The sequence below is a fragment of the Monopterus albus genome, unplaced genomic scaffold (genome assembly GCF_001952655.1).
Source record: "Monopterus albus unplaced genomic scaffold, M_albus_1.0 scaffold40.1, whole genome shotgun sequence".
NCBI lineage: Eukaryota > Metazoa > Chordata > Actinopteri > Synbranchiformes > Synbranchidae > Monopterus > Monopterus albus.
In genome coordinates this window covers 3,201,790-3,222,154 of record NW_018127920.1, presented here as the reverse complement: position 1 = coordinate 3,222,154, position 20,365 = coordinate 3,201,790, and the positions used below count along the sequence as shown (strand labels likewise).

The window sequence follows — 20,365 nt, the reverse complement described above, 5'->3', positions numbered from 1 at the left end:
GATATGGAAGTGGTTTGTTTTTTCCCCAGCAGACACAGGACAAACCACAGTTATTTGCAAGTGTTGCAGTGAGTGAGATTCGCGCGTCGGATGGCAACACAACTAACCTTTTTTTCCACCTCAAAAGAAAGCATCCGAAAGAATATGCCGACTGTCACGGTATGAAGGGACTGCACGCGAGTAGATCAGCAGGTACAACCAAGCAGCCAGAAGCAAGGCTTAAACAACCAACTCTAACGAAAGAAGCATTTGAGAAAGGAACTCCATCATCAGCTTCCCCATCTCTAAAAGAAGCAATAGAAGGGGAACTGAAGGGCTACTTGTCCACACCAAAGCCTTTCATTATTATGTAAGTCTAGTTGAATATTCTTAAGAGTTGCACTTGCATGTAATGCTACCTTGATTAATAAATACTTGACAACATAAATGGTAAAAGCTATATTATTATGGAGACATTAATTTGACAGTCAAATTTTGGCTGTAATGTAGCTCTGTAATTTGAAAATTTAAATAATCTTAAAATCAACGAGACTATATCGTGATAATATCGTGTATCGTAATATTTCTAGAAAATATCGTGATACTTTTTTTTTTCCATATCGCCCACCCCTACCTCTAGGTTATCTTGGCTAATCCCAAATAGTCTGTAATTAAGCTTCTTCATAAAATATCTGTGCATATTCTCAGTCATCCAGGTCATAGTAAACCGCAACCGAAATAACCTTGGAAATCAACTGGACTTGGATATCTAGATCGAAGACGTTTCACCTCTCATCCAAGAGGCTTCATCAGTTCTGACTGACTGGTGTTGAGTCAGAGATATTTATCCCCCTCGGTGTGGTTTCAGTCCTTAGAAGGCCAACACTGCCCATTAACGACTGAGTCGTTACAGCCCAGTATCAGTGAGGGTCGTTACCTGTCTTTGGATCCTCCCCTGTCAACCGACGCCTATTGTCCTGGTGGGCCCAGACTGTTTTCACCTTCATTGATTTTTAATACATTGAAATTTACCATTCATTTAGATTAGGGTATTATAATTCAGTCGGCTGTGCAATAATCATGCTGTCTAATCAGCATCTTGATATGCCACACCTGTGAGGTGGATGGATTATCTCAGCAAAGGAGAAGTGCTCACTGACACAGATTTAGACAGATTTGTGAACAATATGAGAGAAATAGGCCTTTTGTGTACATAGAACAAGTTGTAGATCTTTGAGTTCAGCTCATGAAAAATGGGGGCAAACACAAAAGTGTTGCGTTTATAATTTTGTTCAGTGTATAATGTTTAAGCCAGGAGCTATTGATGAAAGTGATCTTGTATGATTAGAGATTTTAGACATTCCAGATATTATGTGTAATATTTTATTCTTGTTATCTCAACTTGTATGAATGTTCACTTTATTATTCTTATATTCCTGACTTATGAATGGGACATGGTAAGATAAGGGTAGATAAAGGTAGATAATGCGAAACACAGAGTAATTACATTTTTATTTCAAATTCTTATTTTCCCTCATCCCTAACAGAGAAATCTGAATCCCATGCTGGCCAGGAAACAGCTCCTTGGGCTCACGTCACAGACTTCATGTCATTGTAACGTGTCTTTTGTCAAGATAGTTTTTGTCCACACCTCACACCATTAACTTGTCTACCTATGTGTTTCTTGTGTTTTCTATTCTTTTGCACGTGCTCCAGATTTTTCCTCTGTGTTACAATGTTTTTGTTGTAAAAACCAAAAACCAAGCCTGTATTATTTAAAATGAACAAGAACCCACCGGTGTAGGGTGATCATCATCTTACTGAGTTTTGAGTTGAATTAGTTTTTTTAAATTTGCATGCTTTTTGAAGGAAACCGATGCCAACTTTTGAAGTCCAAATTATTATAGCTGCATCCCCAGAATCGCACCACTCAGTCTAACATGCGGCAGTTTAGATCCACACAGCCTATCTGATATCTAGCCAGACTGAAGAGAACCTGACCAGAGCCGATCCAAGCTTCAAGCCTCCTACTGACAACCAGTAGTCTTCTGGGCTTGACGGAGCAAGGACTCCCCATTCACCAAAACAGCTTGAGCTGTTGCTAAGTCACGAGCAGGACTCCTGGAGCCTGCAGCTTCTAAAATACTGTGGAATGCACACTACTTGGCCCTGGGCATATGCCAAACCACAGTAGGATAAGCTGTCTTTATTCTACCTGGCTCTGTGGTTAAAGGCTGATGTGTCACAGGAGCCCTTGGCACCAACTCTCCCCATTAAGATTCTGAATAGGACTGCTGATTCTACTTGCAACCATCAGGGTTATACACCATGTGAAGAGGAGGACCTGGGCATGGTGCGGGGGTTATGGAGAAAAATACATCAGCAGTATGCTACTGGGATCTCAGTTGCTCGTACCCTCCAAGTAGGGGTTTTAGCACACAGTCACAGCTGAAGGACAGTGTAGAACCCTGCGAGGAAATCTTTTGTAAGATTTCGCTATTTTGAATGTTTTGTGACTATGTGCTACACGTGAGATATGAGAGAAGCTTTGGAGAATGAGCCTGCAGCCCTGATGGTTTTTGTGGTTTGATGGTTTAATCTCACTACATTGAGGGATGTACCAGTAAGTTTGGTCTTTTGTTAAAAAACTCTGCATGCCTGTTAATGCACCGTTTCTGAAGAAAAAGTTTGTGGTAGGATTTAAAACTATGTTATGTAAAAAAGTGGGTTTCAAATTTTTTTGATTAGTTTAATTACAGAAATTGTGAAAAACAGAATTAATTTGGTTTTTACACTAATCAACAACAAAAGTTGACAATCTTTGATTTAAAGCAAGGCAAAGTGCAAAAGGTAGGTGGGACGTAGGGTCATAAATCTTCTGACAGAGGGCCACATCAATCAAAGCTAGCAACTGCCTAGCAATCGATTTTGAGAGGTGGGGCATTTTATATCTCTCTCTGAATTCATTTTAAATTTAAAGATTTGTTGTTCCTATAAAGTATGCATTTCACTCTAAATAACTGCCAGTGGATATATATTCCTAGGTAAAAGGCACCATGGGGCTGTAAACAAAACATATTAGACATTACAAAATGACAATTCTACATCTTGTTCATGAAATGGCCCAGGTGGACAATTTGCTATATAAATGGCGAAGCACTGAACTGAAGCCAGTCTTCAAAAAATGTGAATATTTGGCCAATCAATTTCATATATTTTGTTTGGTATAAAAATCTCTTCAATAACTGTGCTGTTGGGGGCCTCAGTCTCACAGAGAGTACTGTATGCCTTCTCCTGTCACCTCATCCGACACCTCTACACCACCACTACACTACCACAACCAGCAGCTGTGAAAATGAGACACATGATTTCATAAGTTATGTACTTGTCTATAGCCTTTACATGCTTAACAAATACCAAGTGATGAGCTTTGGTGTCTCCATGTCTCCACCAGTAAGTCCATACAGCAAAGCATTTAAAACATCCACTGCTCCATGTCTGCCCACTTTGCTTAATTTCAAGACTGTCTTGTTTATTGTATTAACAGCTTGTGCAGCTGTCAGCCTCTCAAAGTGTGTTCTGTTTGTAACACCCACTTCATTCTCCACAGGAACAACATGTACAGTATATCAGTGCTCATGAGCGATTTGTATTGACCATATATGGTTAACTGTGGGAATGTTTTGGTAAAATACATGGCTCACCAAAGTGTGCACATTCACAAGCTGATGGTGATCTACAGTATAAAGACAAATTGCATGGAAGCATGTGTGCATAGTTTTAGAAATCTGAATGTATTTTGGCGTACCCTATTTCTGTGTTTGGTGATCATATCAACTTTTGGTATGGATTCTATGCACAGCTACTGTATATAAATGAGGCCCCTGGTTCTTTTTCCTGTTACAATGACGAGGCGCATGGCTGCTCACAATCACACATCAATAATGTTAATGTACTGTTCAGTTAGATGGGCTGGTAAAGCTGCAAACCTATTATTGTGCTTTAGACACAAGCAGAACACTTAATGAAGAGTAGTGTAAGCCAGAGGAGAGCTGCAGCGTGTAAGTAGCTGTAGTGTTTTCCTGTATGCAAGGCTGTAAAATATGGTGTTTTTCTACCAATAAGGTTCACCCTGCTTTTATTGTGCACAGCCAGGCGGGTACAGGACTTGTCTGACAACAGGATAGGTGAGTACTTGGACCATTCTTGGATAAATACAGACTTACGGAATTGGGAAACAAGACAAGTACAGGGAAGAAGACTGAAAACAGGTGAACATACAGTATATCTGTAGTGCAATTAGGGATGTCACGATACCAGAATTTTGGTGGTCAGTACCAATACCACTGAAATTCTATGATACTCAATACCAATTTCAATACTTTGGCAAAAAATAAACTAATGAAATTAATGGATTTCAACTTATATTTTTTATTCCATTCCACTCCAGCAACAACAATGGGATGGAACCTTCAAGTAATAAAAAAGCATTACTGTTATAACAATATTGTGCAAATAAATGAAAGTTCCTTGACTTAACATTTCTACTACAGTACCCACCTGCTGATACTGTGAAAAAACAAAAAATGCTGATACTGTGAAAAGAGAACTAGGAGATCTCAACACTCAGGTAACTTATACGTAGTTCTAAGAAACCCACAGATGCTACCGCATACACAGCATGCTAACACACACCGCTATATGCCACAGACTGAACAATAACATTAATATTGGTAGTGTACTAATGTTATTATGAGCAGCACCAGCTCATGTTTAGTGTTTCTTCATTAGCCTAAACAAGAAAACATTAACCTTTGTGAACTTTGTGTAGCATTTCTGCAACACATACAAAAGTCACAATTCACAAACAATAGCAGTACCATTTCAAGGTATGGACAATTTGTCGAGAAGTTAAAATTAAAGAGCCCATGGTATGCTTTTCCTTGTTTTCTCACTTATCTACAATGTTACAACGGTGAATTATCATCTTAGATGTGACCTAAAGCTAAAAAAATGAGATGTCTGAATGTTCTAGCACTTCTATGCAGAAGCAATTTGGTTTATACGTGTCTCGCAAACTCACAAGACTTTTTTTTCTAACAAAATAATCTCCAGGCAGTTGCGCGTTCATGCAAGCTTGCCTGACATCCATGGGTGCCATTGTAAAAACAGAATTTTTTGATCGCACACGGTTTTGTGGATATATTTTCCTCCTCCTGCCACTGCTGCACTGTGACCAGAGGCTGTGGAGAAAAATACAGGGCTTGAGGTTAACTGCATGTCGGGGAATGTTCCTGTAAAGGGACTCATTGGTTTACTTGACTGGGTCTAACCTACAAGCAGCCGGACAGTGAAGCCCCCCGCGCCGGTGAATGATCAGCTCATCAAAAGTGAATTCCCCTGGAGCACAATACCTGTTTGTTTTGACTGCTTGAGACCAGTATGTCTGCCGCATGTGATGTGATGTGGGTTAACAAGTGGATTAACAACTCATGATGTGATTCTCAGTGATACACTACCTGTTGGAATTCATTTCGCTACTTTGAGACTGTATGTGGTCGTGTGGGGGATGAATGGAATCACACTTCAGTAGTGCTTCCATCTTGCTTTCTTGTTTTACCAGTTAGGCTCATCTTCCCATTTGATATGCAATTTTTTTTAGCCTAACATACTTAAAGTTCTCTTTATAATTTTTGTAAATGCAAGCTACTGCTTTAATGAATGGATCCACTGTATGTCTAATTTTGGAGGAGACATCCATATTTACTTCCTGTTCATTTTACTCCAGCCTTCTTGGTGTTGTTTTATTCTGTTTGCCAGATACCTGTGGCATATTTTAACCCAACACAAGCTGTTGCTGAATGTGGCCCTATCCCCATTTATTCTCATCCCATGTTTTTTTCCATATCATCTATAGGTTTAACCTAACGCTCTCTCTTTCTGTGTCAGGTGCATTGCCCCAGAGGAAGAAAGAAGCTCTCAATAATTCATAGGCCAACTGAACCTTTTTTTCCAGTACCAACCACTGCCTCTGCTGCCTGCCTGCCACAACTAAAGCCTACTTGCACCAGTGTTGGACAAGTTTCTTTAACTGTAATCATTTTAATCATCACTCTATGACTGGAGATAAAATGATAATTATTATGGTGAAAAATGCCTTCATTACAACAATAAACTAATGTGTTATTTATGATCGATAAATGTGTCTGTTCTGTACTTGAGCAACTCCCTGTACAATGTTAGACCATATCACTAGAGTTACACAGCTGATACAAGGAGGGCCAAATATAACACGGAATGAACAACAAATGAACAACAGTGAGGAGGATGGCTGCATGGGATGATGAAAGTGTGGATAAGAAAGGTCACAGTACTGGTTGGATATGAAATTGATTTTTAAAGCTGGATATACAACAGAGTCTGCTATAAAATATCCAGCAACCTATTCCAATGAAGTCAGGAAACAACAAAACCTGAAATATTTATGCACATTTGAAAAGATTTTTTCTGCACAATGGGAAAATTCAGTCTGTTACCAAATTGCAGCGCTGGCAGCCATGCTCACTAACATCAAACCTCAGAACGTTAGTTCAAACCCTAGCAGCAGTCACTTCTGTTGGCCTTTTCACTCAGTACTTGACATGATGTGGTGAAAGACATGAAACCAGCTATAATGATGTAAAAACCAAGTAAGTTTGAAAAGCTACTGAAAGTGTCTGTCTCCTGGTCTAGGATGCTACACTTTTTTAAATCAAATTTAGAGCCATTTTAAGATCTAAACAGAAAAAAAACATTTCCCCTACAGGACAAATGCACATTAACACAAGTGTATCATGTGTAGCCATTTTTCATCCAAATAAAATGAGCGAATATCTGAAACAAATATGATCATGTAGCCCATGTACACATAATACATGGGATAATGTATTATACTTGCTTTAAAGCAAAAGCTTTTTAGATGACAGTTACTGGTGTGATCATACGGTCTATGGGGGTGACATCAGAAATATCTATAATATAGAAGATAGCCTGTATAGTTTTGATAACTTGCAGGTTAACAGACAAGTGCTGTCAACATTTTGATTGGTCTTCGTGTGGTATGCTTTTATTTTGGTAGTCATTTCCTGTCTCTTGCATCTCACCAGCCTCAGCTTTACACTGTCCCTCATTGCCATAGATCACTGTCACCGGCGTCTTGTTACATGCTCTGTGTCATCCTTTATAATCAACTCTTATCGTGCAGTCTGGTTGCTGGTTCTTTGTCGTCATTACCTACCTCTCATTCCTCATCTCTGGTCTTGTTGGACTTTTGTTACATGGAGTCTGGTTTCACTCACTCCTGCATCCACTTAGTTGTCTCTGTGTTTGTAGTCAGGTCTGAGCTGTTTTGCATAATCATTTATTAATTAATTGTTTGTTTCTTCTAACCATCTCTTGCTGCACTTTGGTCCTCATTTTCTGAAACTGTGACTGAAGAACCAGCACCCTTGTGGACTAAGTGGGAAACATATTTAAAGCTGGAGGAGAGGGTGCAGCAGTTGGTCATTAGACACCAAAAAATGACCTCTCTGGAAGAATCTGATGAGCTGCTTGAGTCAGGAGTTTAGTTATTCAGTGTGAAGCAGTCCCAGATTTTACATATGTAAAGCTTGATTTATGGTTCTGCGTTAAATCTACGCCGTACCTACAGCATAGGTAACATGTAGCCTCATCCCCATAGTTGTTTACTAAACAACTATAGAGCATTTTAGAACATTAGTCCACCCTAAATTGACAAAACGGCTTATATTACCCAATAAGCCACTCAGTTATGTACTTTCAAGTAATTAAAAAAACTAAATGATGCTTTCAGGCTCAAAGCAGTTTATACTTAAAGTTATAATGAGAGTAAATCTAGAATAATAATAATAATAATAATGAGGGATGATGAAACTAAAGTTTGCTTAATTCTTTATACTGCCCTTTCTCATACAAAAAAAGCAGTGTTTGATTCTTTCGAATCGGGCTAAATAATTTCCTCAACAAACAACTAAGTGAAAAGACTAACTAACCAACAGCCTGCAAACAGTAGAATACTGTTTGTACTGGGAAACATCTGTATTTGAATATTACAGACCACAGTGCTGAAGTTTCCATTATGTAGGTCAGAGTATTTCCATAACCTCAAAATTTGAATCATGTTTGGTGTTTCCTTGTAAAGGCCAGATCAGCCTGCCTTCCACCCCAGCTTGTCTGAAACCACCAAAATGAAGCTATAGTCTATAGCATACAGTATGTCTCCACTATTGGAGATTGATGCTTTCTCACTTTAAAGCAGATAAACCTCTTATCCAAATGCTGGCCGGAAGAGACAGTGTCCATGACACCATTACAAATATTGAGAAACAACTTTCAGAAGACTATTGTTGAAAAAGACATCACAATTCAACGTGTTTCAAATATAAAACAAAAATGATACACTCTCCTAAATGTTTGCTTTCCCTATTGGGGGGTGTGGGGGGGGTCATGAAATCATCCTTTATTGTTGTTGTAAAGGAAACCAGCCTTTCTAGATTCACTCAATGTAGACAGAATCCTGAAATCCCAGACCTTTAAGAACCCTGATAAATAAAGTGCCTACCAGGGGTAAAGCCACAGCATAGCTGCCTCACAGGATTTATAGATACTGTAACCTCTCCTGTCTCCAGTGCCAGGCCTCAATGAACCAGCTGCTGGTCTATTAGGCTTTACAGATAGCATTTATAATTCATTTAGCTGTCAGTTATCCTACTGCAGATTTACATGCTCCCTTATCAGTCAGTAGCTTCACCTTTCATCTCCTCCAAAAGCTTTCTTTCTTTCTTCTTCTCATCTTCTCCGTTCCCACCTCTGCTCCTTTGCATATTGTTTCTTGTGTTCCTGTTGTACTTCTTCCTCTGTCTTCCTCCCTTCATTTTAAATCTCTATCGCCCAGCTGTCTGCAGTCTTCACACACCCAACCACTGGGTTTTGCCCAATGCCCTGTAAGACTATCATTCAAAGACAAACTAGATCTAGGTCAGATACACTGCTAGCTGCTGGCACTGGAGATCAACTGGTCTGTGCAGCCAAACAGTTTTTGGTTTCTGTCTACTGTATACTATAGTTGTTTGAGCTCACATTCACTTGACTTATCTGCATCTATTTATTAGAAATATGTCACTATAGTAATGCATGAAGCTGCATTTGGATCAGTGTTTTAGCAGTAAATATACTTTTCTCAAAGATGGACTACTACAATATTTTATTTTACAAAGACTCTAATGACTGTGAAATTAAAATGTACTGGTCATTGTGGTGTGAAGTTTATACTGAAAACATTATCCTCCTTCTAGTCTATTCCAAGACAAAGCCCCAAGGGTCTACAGAGTCATGTATGAATATAAAACTACACAGTCACTAGAAAAAGTCATGGCACTGTTTGCAATTTCCTGGTTTTCTGCATAAAACGGTCATGAAATGTGATCTGATCTTCACCAATGACACAAATTTCAACAAACACAATTTTTCTAAGCTGATAAAACACAGTCATGATCTTTCATGTCTTTATTGAACGCACCCATTAAACATACAAAGTGATGGTGGAAAAGGTAATGGACTACAGTTTCTGATTAACTGGTTGAACCACCTTTGGCAGCAATAACCTCAAGCAAGCACTTCCTGTAGCTGTGGATTAGACCCGCACAAAGTTCAGGAGGAATTATGGGCCTTTCTTCATGACAGAACTGCTCAGCCAGCTCATTCTTAGCACATTTGCTGTGAACGTCTAAGGTCATTCCACAGCATCTGTATTGGGTTGAGGTCTGTGTTCTGACTGGGCCACTCCAAAGGGTGCGTTTTGTGTCACTGTGGGCACAACCCACTGTGCAACATAGTGACTAAAGGAGCCCAGTGAGGCTACAACCCACAGCTGGGGAAAACTCTATTCTCTGCAGCAACAGCTGGGCAAGAGCCTGATGGCAGAGATTTTGAGACAGGCTCAAAGATGTCAACATTTTCATCCGTAGGACTGGTATTATGCCATTTTATTAGGTTTAGACATTTTTCAGGTGAGAAAGTAACCACTTACATTAACAATATGTGGTCAGTCTATCCAAGTAATGCCAATTTAGAAATTTGTTCTGATGTTTTAAGAGATGTGAGTACTTGCTATCTGACCAGCTCTATTAGCAGGCAGCTAAATCTCGTTCAGAGCTGAGTCTGTCAGCAAGAATGCTGGTGTTCCAATTGCACATTGCATGTACTGCATCCTCCTGTACTCATTAGTTTGGACTTCAACTTAGGACTTACTACTACAATCACCTACTGTGATTGTAAATGCGCTGTGCATCAGGAAATGGAGTAAAACACATATGTAGTACAGCGTTTGTCACATCTGTCTACCTCAACACAACACACCACCAGAACTACACCATCCCCAGAAACAGCCAGCTACTTTGTCTATGTGAACACCGCATAATAAGTGTAGCAGGAGGCATGATGGAAAATGGATTTGAAGTGAACTTGCATGCAGCCATATGATGGACTATAAGTACACATTGTTATGTCCGTCTGCATGGGACATTTAGCCATTCGTTGCATTTAGTTATCACTCATGTCTTGTTTTTCTTGAATAATATTCAAACTAATAATGATATCAGCATCAATGCCAGCAGCAGATTTTCATGGTTAAGAATCATATTATGAGGGGAAAGCTATCATAGGAATGTTGTTTTTAGGTGTAATGGCACTATGGGGAAACCAAGTCACACTGGTGAAGGTTGCACTCTCTGGGTTCCATCCAGTTATTTATTACTTTATGCAACTGGCCTACAGTGCTCCTCTAATTTATGCAGTTTTCTCAGTCAGTAGGTACAGACATATGGAACTGATGCTATTTTAACTACTGTAAGTGCTGACTACACTATTATTCTGCTCTAATCATCAATCCTAAAAACAGCTTTATTGGGGCCAACAACCAGGACAGCGTGATTATACACACAGACAGAAACAATGCCACTTTTACTATTATCATACCAGAGGCTCCTCTTATGCCTCCTCCAAATTTGATGTCTCAAGGTAGATGGGCAAAAATAGCTGTCTCAACCCCACAAGTCTGCATGAACGTGCAACTGCCTGGAGGTCATTACCATTCAAGGAAATCCTTAATTTTGTTAGAAAAAAGTCTCCTGAGTGAGAGTTTGTGAGACATGAATAAACCAAATTGCTTCTGCATAGAAGTGCTAGAACATACGGACACCTTGTTTTTTGAGTTTTAGGTCACATTTAAGATGGTAATTCACTGTAGTAACATTGTAGATAAGTGAGAAAACAAGGAAATGCATGTCATGGGTTCTTTATAGTCTTGCTTATCTGAAACAGAGCATGTGAGCAGCGCAGAGTGTGAATGAGTGGGAAGCGGAAGTGGGCAGATTTTGGACAGAGCGCTAGGTGGCTTTTTTTAAAAAGGAGGGAGCGTCACCCTTTGTCCTGCTCCAATTTCGCTCTGGTACCGCTCACACCACAAGCCTGAAGCATGTCCAACCCCAACCCAGAATGCATCTGTCATCCAACACTTTTCAGTCAAACATCGGCCGTTGCAAGCTCAGTAATGAAGTTCATAAAGTACCGTAAAAAGGAAACTGAAAGGTCATACAGGTGTACTGTTTTGTAGAATTTTACAGATGCAGTATTAAATTGCAGGCTGGACCATGGTGGAACCATGCCTGATTCATGCGTGGCCCCTGTTCTTAATGTGTATCCCCCACGATGACACAGTGACCGCAGCACCACCTTGTTAATGCCCATAAGCACCGTGTGTGCAAGCCGCCTGCGGTGTTGCATATATCCACCAGGTAGAGCAGTGTTTGTTATAGTTTGCTGCAGAGGCCGACTGATAATTTGATCCTTCTGTTAATGTCCAGAGCTGCTGGTGGATGAATATATTTGGACCGCCGGACCAAACTGAGGCTTCCTACATATTAATCAGTATCCATGTCTGTCACAGTAATAACTACTATTTCGTTATGCTTACTTCAGGGGTGTCCAAACTATGGCCCGCGGGCCAAGTGCGGCCCGTGGTCCATTTTTAATTGGCCTGCAGCAAATTCTAAAAATATAATGGAATATGGCCCACACATGAAACTTGCGCTTGACTGTATTGTAGTTCTTATTTTCAACACTAGGTGTATAATATCTTCAACAAGCCAGCTTCTCCACAAAACAAAATGAAAAAATTTTCCACAGATGACCAAAAATGGCAGAACCAAAGAAATGCAAGATAGCAAGTGAATGCAGAAAATTTCAGACACGGTGGGAAAATGAATATTTCTTCAAAGGAATCTAGGGGAAGTGTGTCTCTTGGATTTGCAATGAAATTATTGCAGTGATGAAAGAGTATAATGTATGACGACAATATGAAACCAAACACACGTCCTACATTGGTGCTGAGAAGAGACAGTTAAGCAAATAGCAGCTAGCTCAACAACAGTACTTTTTCCGTGCTGACAAAACACAAGAAAATGCTACAACAGCCAGCTACGAGGTAGCTCAACTCATAGCACAACACGGAAAACCTTTCTCAAATGATGACTTCATTAAACAGTGCCTCACTAAAGTCACAGGAATAATGTGCCCAGAAAATATGCAGGAATTCAACAATGTGAGCATGTCCAGAAACACAATTGTGTGAGGAATCGATGACTTGTAATTTACTGTGTCACATAAAGCTTGTGCTTTTGATTTTTTCTCAACTGCATACGATGAAAGCACAGATACCAACAGACACCGCACAGCAGTTAATTTTTTGTGGGGAGTTGACGATAATTTTTGCATTACAGAGGAGCTGCTTGATTTTAGGAGTCTAAAGGGCACAACAATGGGTAAGGACATTTTTGAAGCCGTTTCAGATGCAATTGACAATATGGAACTTAAATGGGACAGGCTGTGTGGAGTTACAATGGATGGGGCTCTAGCTATGACAGGTGAGCGCAAAGCAATGGCTTCTATGGTGTGCACCAAGTTGTGAAAGAGTGGAGGTGAGGCTGTTAAAATGCACTGTATCATTCACCAAAAGCCTTCTGTGCCAAGACAGTCCAGCTTGATGATGTGATGAACAGTTGTGAAAACCGTCAACATAATTCGAGCACAAGAGTTCTACCACAAAGAATTTCAAGCTGTATCTGATGTCGATGCTGAATATGGGGCCGTCCTATATCATTCTGATGGCTTAGTTGCGGCTCCGTGCTGAAGTGCCTGAGATCAGAAATTGACACGTTTTTGAAAGAGAAGGACTGACCTCTTCATGAACTGATGGACCCTCTATGGTTGGCAGACCTGGCATTTCTAGTTGATTGTACTGATCATCTTAACACACTGAACAAGAGCCTGCAAGGCAAAGAGCAGCTTGTACCACATCTTTATGCACACATGAAAGCATTCTGTGCGAAGCTTCGTCTCTTTGAGACACAACTACCGAACTTCAGCATTGCGCACTTCCCTATGCTGTCTGAAATCAAATGTGCTTTTCCAAAGGCCAACCTTTGTGCTAAAAGGGGGAAATGTGTGTCTGTGATAACATCTCTTATGACAGAATTCAGTCAGCGCTTCCAAGACCTTTCTGTCATTGAGAAAGAAATCAAGCATTAATGTTTGGACACCCCTGGCTTACATGCTCAGACCTTTTGAGACATCAAGCCACTGGCAATTACTGGATTATGTCTACATTGTTTTCATTGTTAAATCAAGGTTTTCAACTTTATACTATAAAAAAGAGACAGTCGCCCTCAGGCTCTGTTAATCTTTTATGCTCTCCTGAATAGAACCTTTTTTCCCACATTTCAGGGCCAGTCTTGTCCAAAAAGACACTCTCTCATCTAAAAATTACATTCTTATATAACCTGTGCAACTAAACTGCAAATGGAGATGTTTTGTAGTGAAATATATTTGGTTATTAGATTCTGATGCAACTTACCACTAATTCTTGAATAAATGAAGCGCTGCATTTTTCTACACTAACAGAAGTGGGTTAGAGCTTAGTGGCCAGTATAACAATGATGCAGACCACAGTGGCGTTACACCAGAGGCTATAGTTCGGTTCTCTGAGTTCTGCTCTAACGTTGAATTTGAAGATACTTTTAACTTTTGCTCAAACTAAACTATGAGACATGATAAATAAAAAAATACTCAAAAAAAAAAATCAAAAATTTAAAAGAAATTGAGAAAAAGTACTGAACATTATAAAACTTGGACTAATTTCATTTTAAAAGTTTGCATATAGCCTAATCTTAAACTGTTTTAACAGTATTCAGTGACTGTTTAAACTCACTAAATTTAAAACTGTAAATAAAATTGAGCAAGAATCTCTTAAAAAATGTGTAGCTACTTTGATGATTTCCGACTGTAGGGTCAAATGTAATGTTGAGAAAGCATGATTATTACAGTGTTTCACAAATTATACAGTTTCTCCAGCTCAACAAATAAATGAATCAGGGGATTTTCGAATGGAATCTGGGGCTAATGGCCCAAAACATGGAGACAGATGAGCATTCACACTTGTGGCTGTCTCGTCTTGTAAATAGGCTATTCTGCATGAACAAAGGGTTAGACTGGGTCTTGGATATCCTTTTAGTTAGTCTCTGTCTCATTCTGAAAATGTGAACACTCCTGTGGTTTGACTATATTAACAACACATTCTCGAGGGGTTCTGTGTAATTTATTGTGGTGCAGCAGCTATAAGTCCATAATAATCTGATGTACTGTTACTAGCCTTGTTAACATAAATGTTATAAATGGCCAGGTGGCTGTAAAAGGACTCCCCTAAAAATAATTCCCCCCCTGATTACAGCATTACTGTTTAGTTAGCATCTAATCTTATTTTAACAGCATTCCATGGTTGTTTAAATTCTCTACAGGTTTTTAAATGTCTACTAAATAAAACTAAGCAAAAATGTGAAATGCAACTAAATCTAAAAATATGTGGCTATTTTAACTTTGATGCTTTTCCAACTGCAAATCACCAAAATCATTGTTACTGGCTCAGACTGAGGTTACAACCAGAGATCTATAAACGGGCCAATCTAATATATTTCACTGCTGCTGCAATGTTTTAAAGATAACTGCATTATCACACACCAATATTTTCAGCAAAACAGTACATATATATATATATATTTTTTTTTCTCTGCATTATATTGTGTTCTTGTATTTTTATTTAAGGTGCCTTAGACTTTATATATTTCATTTGTATTTTGTGGCATTCATGTGGATGGCAAAGTAAGAATTTCATTGTACAGGGAAACACATTTCCTAACTGTGTATAAGACAAATAAAAACTTTGACCTTGACCTTGAACACCAACTAGGAACAAATGAGGAGAATCGCCTGGCCACTGAACCAACCAAAATTCTTAGAAGGTTAGCTTTATTAGATCAAAATGTAGTCTAATAAATTCCTTCTCTTTTTTCCTTTTGATCATAGTCAGCTTATTGAGCCCAAAATAAACCAAATAAATTCCTTTGTAAAAACCTTAGTCATCAAAAAAAACAGCCAACATCGTGTAAACAGACAACAGAATGATTAATGTGTAAAAACAACAGTTTCTTTGCACATTGTGAAAAATGTCACTAACCAACAGTTGATCAAAATGTGCCATATCCAGCCCGTGGCTTTTCAAGGTCGACTTTACGGGGGCTCCTCGTATCTCATTTATCCTGCTTCTGATTCGGAGCCATTGTTCCCCAGTCAGGTCAGGGAATTGTTGAGTGACATAATCATGGACCTTGTCTTTCAACCTTTGGGGAAATTCCAATTTTCATCCAACTCCAGTTCATTTGTTTCACCCAGCTCTGGTAGATCTCAAATTGTGACGGCACCATGAACACACTGGCTGCATAGAGATCTGTGCTGCACAAAACAGTCTCTGTAGAATGTGTCTTCTCATTCAACAGACACATCTGGCAGCGGTGGACTTTGCACTGGCCTAGTGATGCTGGAGCAGGCTGGGGTGGCAGCTTGTAGTTCCAGAGAGATGGTCACTGGGTCTTCTGTACTAAAAAGCTGATGCCCACAGATGGGGCGAGGGGGAGCTGCTGCTGTGGTGCTGGAGGACTAGAAGTTCTCCAGGCTACACGGGCTTCTATCTATCTTCCTTGTGTGTCCGACACACCTGGCCAATAAGGCAGATTCTGATTCTGATTCAACATAGAACGACGATCCAGGGTGAGACTGCACTGACCCCTTCTTCAGTGAGATGGTGGAAGCCTGAGAAAAGAACACAAAGTAACCTAGTAGTCATTTATGTAGCCAACAAAGGCTATTATATTGCATAATCATAATAGGGCCTACAAAAAGCTCTGTGTGCATAACTCAAACTTACTGCTTTCTTTTTCACCAGTCTCATTCCACTTAGGTGGCATCATAGAGGCTGCAGATGTCCTCTGTTTTCTTTTTCTGGTGTGTGAGGAGGGCATTTGTGTCTGGAAAACATGGCCAGGCTAAACATTAGGATGCAACACAGCCAAAACGTTAAGATTTTGTAACTTATCTACATACAATATACCAATCCAAAACAAAATTAAATATTTTGCTTACCTTAACTGGAACTTGCTGAGACTTGTAGAATGTGGATGCGTCCACTATTACAGCTGAGAAAGTATACGTTCCACCCAAAAATTGTTCACTATTTATCTGTAACCTGGATTGCTATGCTGATTGGTTAGAGCTACCTGAGGCACACAGAGGATTATAGTGTTTCTCCTGTTGGAAGAGTTTTTTCCAACCAAGTCGGGTCACTCTTTCATAATTAAATTTTAAAATTAAATCTAGTAATATTATAGTAGGTTACCTTTGTGCTGTTCATCTGACCTGTTCCTCCTGCACTAGCTGGCTCTCCCACAACAGCAGCATGTTGGCTGCTGCCCTCCTCTACTAGAGTACGTCTCTCTCTTCCTGACCTCCTCTTGCTGATTCAGCAGCAACAGTACATATTCAGAATGAAATCAATTGCATCACTAATCATGCTGATCGGACTGATCAGCTTTCCTGCATGTTCTTCATTATTCCTCTGTGCTGAGGGGCAAATATTCAACATCAGAGTTTATAAACTAGCATTAACTTTATCCACTTGCAGAACAGTCCATATAATACATCCAGCATGCTGACCTCAGCAACACCTGTTTTCTAACATTAGCTTAGCCAGCCTTAATAGCTTGATAATAACATATTAGAAGAGTTGGATCTCTGCGATTGAAAGCGTTGCATTAAAAAAACCAACACGGACAGGACGAGCTGTTCACAGATGGTTCGTTGTCATGCGTTTGTATGTCTGACATAGAGAAACAGAGCAGGTCACGGAGGCTCTGAGCAAATATATGCGCTTTGCAGGGCGCTACAATAAAATGAAATTTAAACAACATATTTTAAATCAATATGTGGGTCAGACATAATTTCTGGTTCTTTGTTGCAAATAGCACCGATAAAGGAAACAATGTTTTATCATATCAGTATGTTTCATACTACAGCATGTGTGTGAAGTTCAAAGTTGTCCACTAGACATGGATAATGAAAAGATAATGCCAAATTGGATTTATGGTAAATGGGTAGGATCCTGTGTTTTTGGAGCTTGACACATATGTATTAGGGACTAAATCTCAGGATATTTTGCTTTAATGTGGACCATTTCTTAAAATGTCTGTCTCTTACAAATCCCACAACTTTATGGAGATGCGATACTGAGTCAATGGAATATTCCAGAAATATTTAATATGCTGTCACATGGCAATTCATTCTAAAACCTATCTGTTAATAACCTAAATACTATAGTCACAAAGTATCAGATGGTGCTTAAGGTGAAGTTTAATGGTGAGATCATACATGTTTTGAGATTAGCAGGAATCTTTTGCGACATTACCTTGTCCTGGAATACCACATCACTCAGGTTTATCCCATTCTTTGCATCTTACGGATATGGCTAAATAAAAACTTGATTACCTCATGACAACATATTCTGGTCTTACATACGTGGGCCGCATAGACTGGGATTACACAACTGTTGTTTATCCACAAACAACAACCTGTATGACAGTGCGAGCACATACAGAGAACTCCTGCTTCCCACCACAGCACAGTGGCAGTAAACCTGTGTGGACATCACCATAACGCTGTTTATTCAGCTCACTGCGGTGTTATTCTGTCTGATGGACACTGAATGAACACTTGCAATGCAGCAGCAGAGCGAGCTGAACCGACAAAGCCAAACGCGACTGCTCTTCTCCCTTATTAAGATTTTCATAGGCTGTGATGTGAACAAATGTCCCTTCTTACCGGCCCCCTCCTCTTCAGAGAGATGTTCTTCCACAGCAGGAGATGGAGCTGGTGCAGGAATCCCATTTTGCCTCCACTTCTGTTTCAGTATGTCCCAAATTAACGCTGCCAAATTAGCATACCGGTGGCCTGTGACTGCATTTAAACAACCGGGAAATGTTTATCCCGCTCCCAGACATCCCATCAGTGCCTGTTACGGTGCTGAAATATGTCGCCCTTAACCACAAATAAAATATATTTCTCTTGGCTGCTTGTTGAACCTAAGGCTGAACTGCCAGTGTCTAATGTTAAAAGGCGTAACAGGACTGCCTGTCTGTCGTCCTCCGTGTGTCGGTGAAGCACCGGATAGCTTCAACCTGGAAGTCCGTCCTGCTTTATGATGCCCTGTTCTGAGCTGGAGCAGAAAACCAGTGGGAGCAGCTGATATGATACGACCAGTCATTAAAACGCACACTTCCGCCCTGGCCTTTCAAAGCAAAAGTCCTCTTAAGGCGCACTTGAAACTACAGTAGGCTGTATTAAAAAAAAAATTAAAATTGTAAGGATTTATTAAATCCAGACTCTAAATGCCCCTAGCCCAGCCCATCAGAAAACTCCAAAAAGTCAGCATTTTTCACATTATTCATTATTATTTTACATTCCTAACTAAAAGTCAGTTTTTCTCAGTTGCTTTTTTTCATTTCTTGAAACATCCTTGATATTTGCAAAACAATAACAGAATTTCTTCAATTTGTACAAACAGCATCACACAATGGATTAGCAGCAAAAGTGCATCACTTGCTCAAAATCCTTACTTTATTTCTCAAAAGTAAATACTTATATCAGTGAACATGTCAGTGCATCAGAATGACAAGTCAGTGTCATTGTTTATAAACATGGCAGTCAGAATGTTTAGTCATGCTGTCAATACAACAGTGTAATGTGAAATGTAAATATTTCTATCATGGGTATTTTCATATGAAAACTATGGCTTGGGTTTTGATGACAGTGACTGAGAATACACAAAGCTACATACATTATCTGTATGGCATGCATCAATTACAACAGTACAACATTTCACATTACTGTACATACAGTATGTGGGAAACTGATTTCAAAAGATTAGACTACTCACATTTACACCTTTACTCTTTTTACAGTAATGTCACTGTGATCCAGAAAAATCGTTTTACAGCACTGCATAGCACAAAAGGGAAAAACACAACCTTAGAAATGTAAACCATTCAACTGCTTTCAAACAGCTGAATATGAGTGTTCACTTTGAACAAAGAATAAAATTGATGTATGACATCAAATAATGTGCTGCTGTGTTGTTTTTGTAAACATCTGTTGAATATTTTAACATAAATTGTTTGATTGTGGTGAATTACAAAGCCAAAAATTCTGTGGGTGGGTGGGTAGGTGGGTAGGTAGACCACAGTTATCCACAGTATGCCTTCTGTCATCTCTTGAAATACACCTGGGAAAGAATCCATCTGCATGCATGATCTGTCCCTAAGTTACCACAAAGATTACAAAAATGACACAAAATAACTATGAAGGGACACAGAGCAAACAGAAAGGGACGCGAAATGACTACAGACAGATGTAACAAGACCACAAAGACACAGCTGTGCTGTTTGTGTTTATTTTGTGTCTTTCAGTCTGAGAGTGTCTTGCTCCTGTGTAGACAGAGTGGGGGCTTTTAAATGTCATAATCTCTCCATGGTGACCAAGGCTGCAAAAGCAAGCCTATAATTAACTCTGAGACTGTTTACCTTTCTGTGTTGAGAACAGTTTTTACACATATTTTTTGCACAATTTCTTGCTCACAATCAATACTAACAATATTCAAACCACTAAAGCCTTCAATCAGTATTTTGTAAGATGGCCCTATATAAAACCTTGGGATCAGTTACTCCCTCTGTTCGGGGATCGTTACATAGAACATCTTACACAGAGATCTCAGTAGGGATCATTTTAAACTCAAGTTGAAACAGCTTTTAAACAGGATGTAGTCAAGAATGATGAGGCACTTTGGGACTGCCAGATTGCCATGAAGTCCCGTCCCCAAAATGTAAAAGATGTC

The 20,365-nt window shown here is 39.5% G+C and overlaps 1 protein-coding gene and 1 long non-coding RNA gene across 3 annotated transcripts in view; both read right to left on the bottom strand.

Moving 5' to 3' along the window:
• Positions 1–18,734, bottom strand: part of abca2 (ATP-binding cassette, sub-family A (ABC1), member 2) — a 136,441-nt gene extending 117,707 nt beyond the window's left edge. For both annotated transcript variants that reach the window (XM_020599227.1, XM_020599228.1), the window contains exon 1: positions 18,298–18,734. In XM_020599227.1, the coding sequence (XP_020454883.1) occupies positions 18,298–18,363 (66 nt within the window). In that variant the 5' untranslated portion in view covers positions 18,364–18,734. The remainder of the gene's footprint in view (positions 1–18,297) is intronic.
• Positions 15,886–16,743, bottom strand: LOC109959675 (uncharacterized). The gene is made up of 3 exons (XR_002274870.1): positions 16,567–16,743; positions 16,352–16,451; positions 15,886–16,236 (listed from the first exon to the last, which is right to left on the bottom strand). It is a non-coding gene; the product is annotated as an uncharacterized LOC109959675 (long non-coding RNA).
• Positions 18,735–20,365: the final 1,631 nt, after the last annotated feature.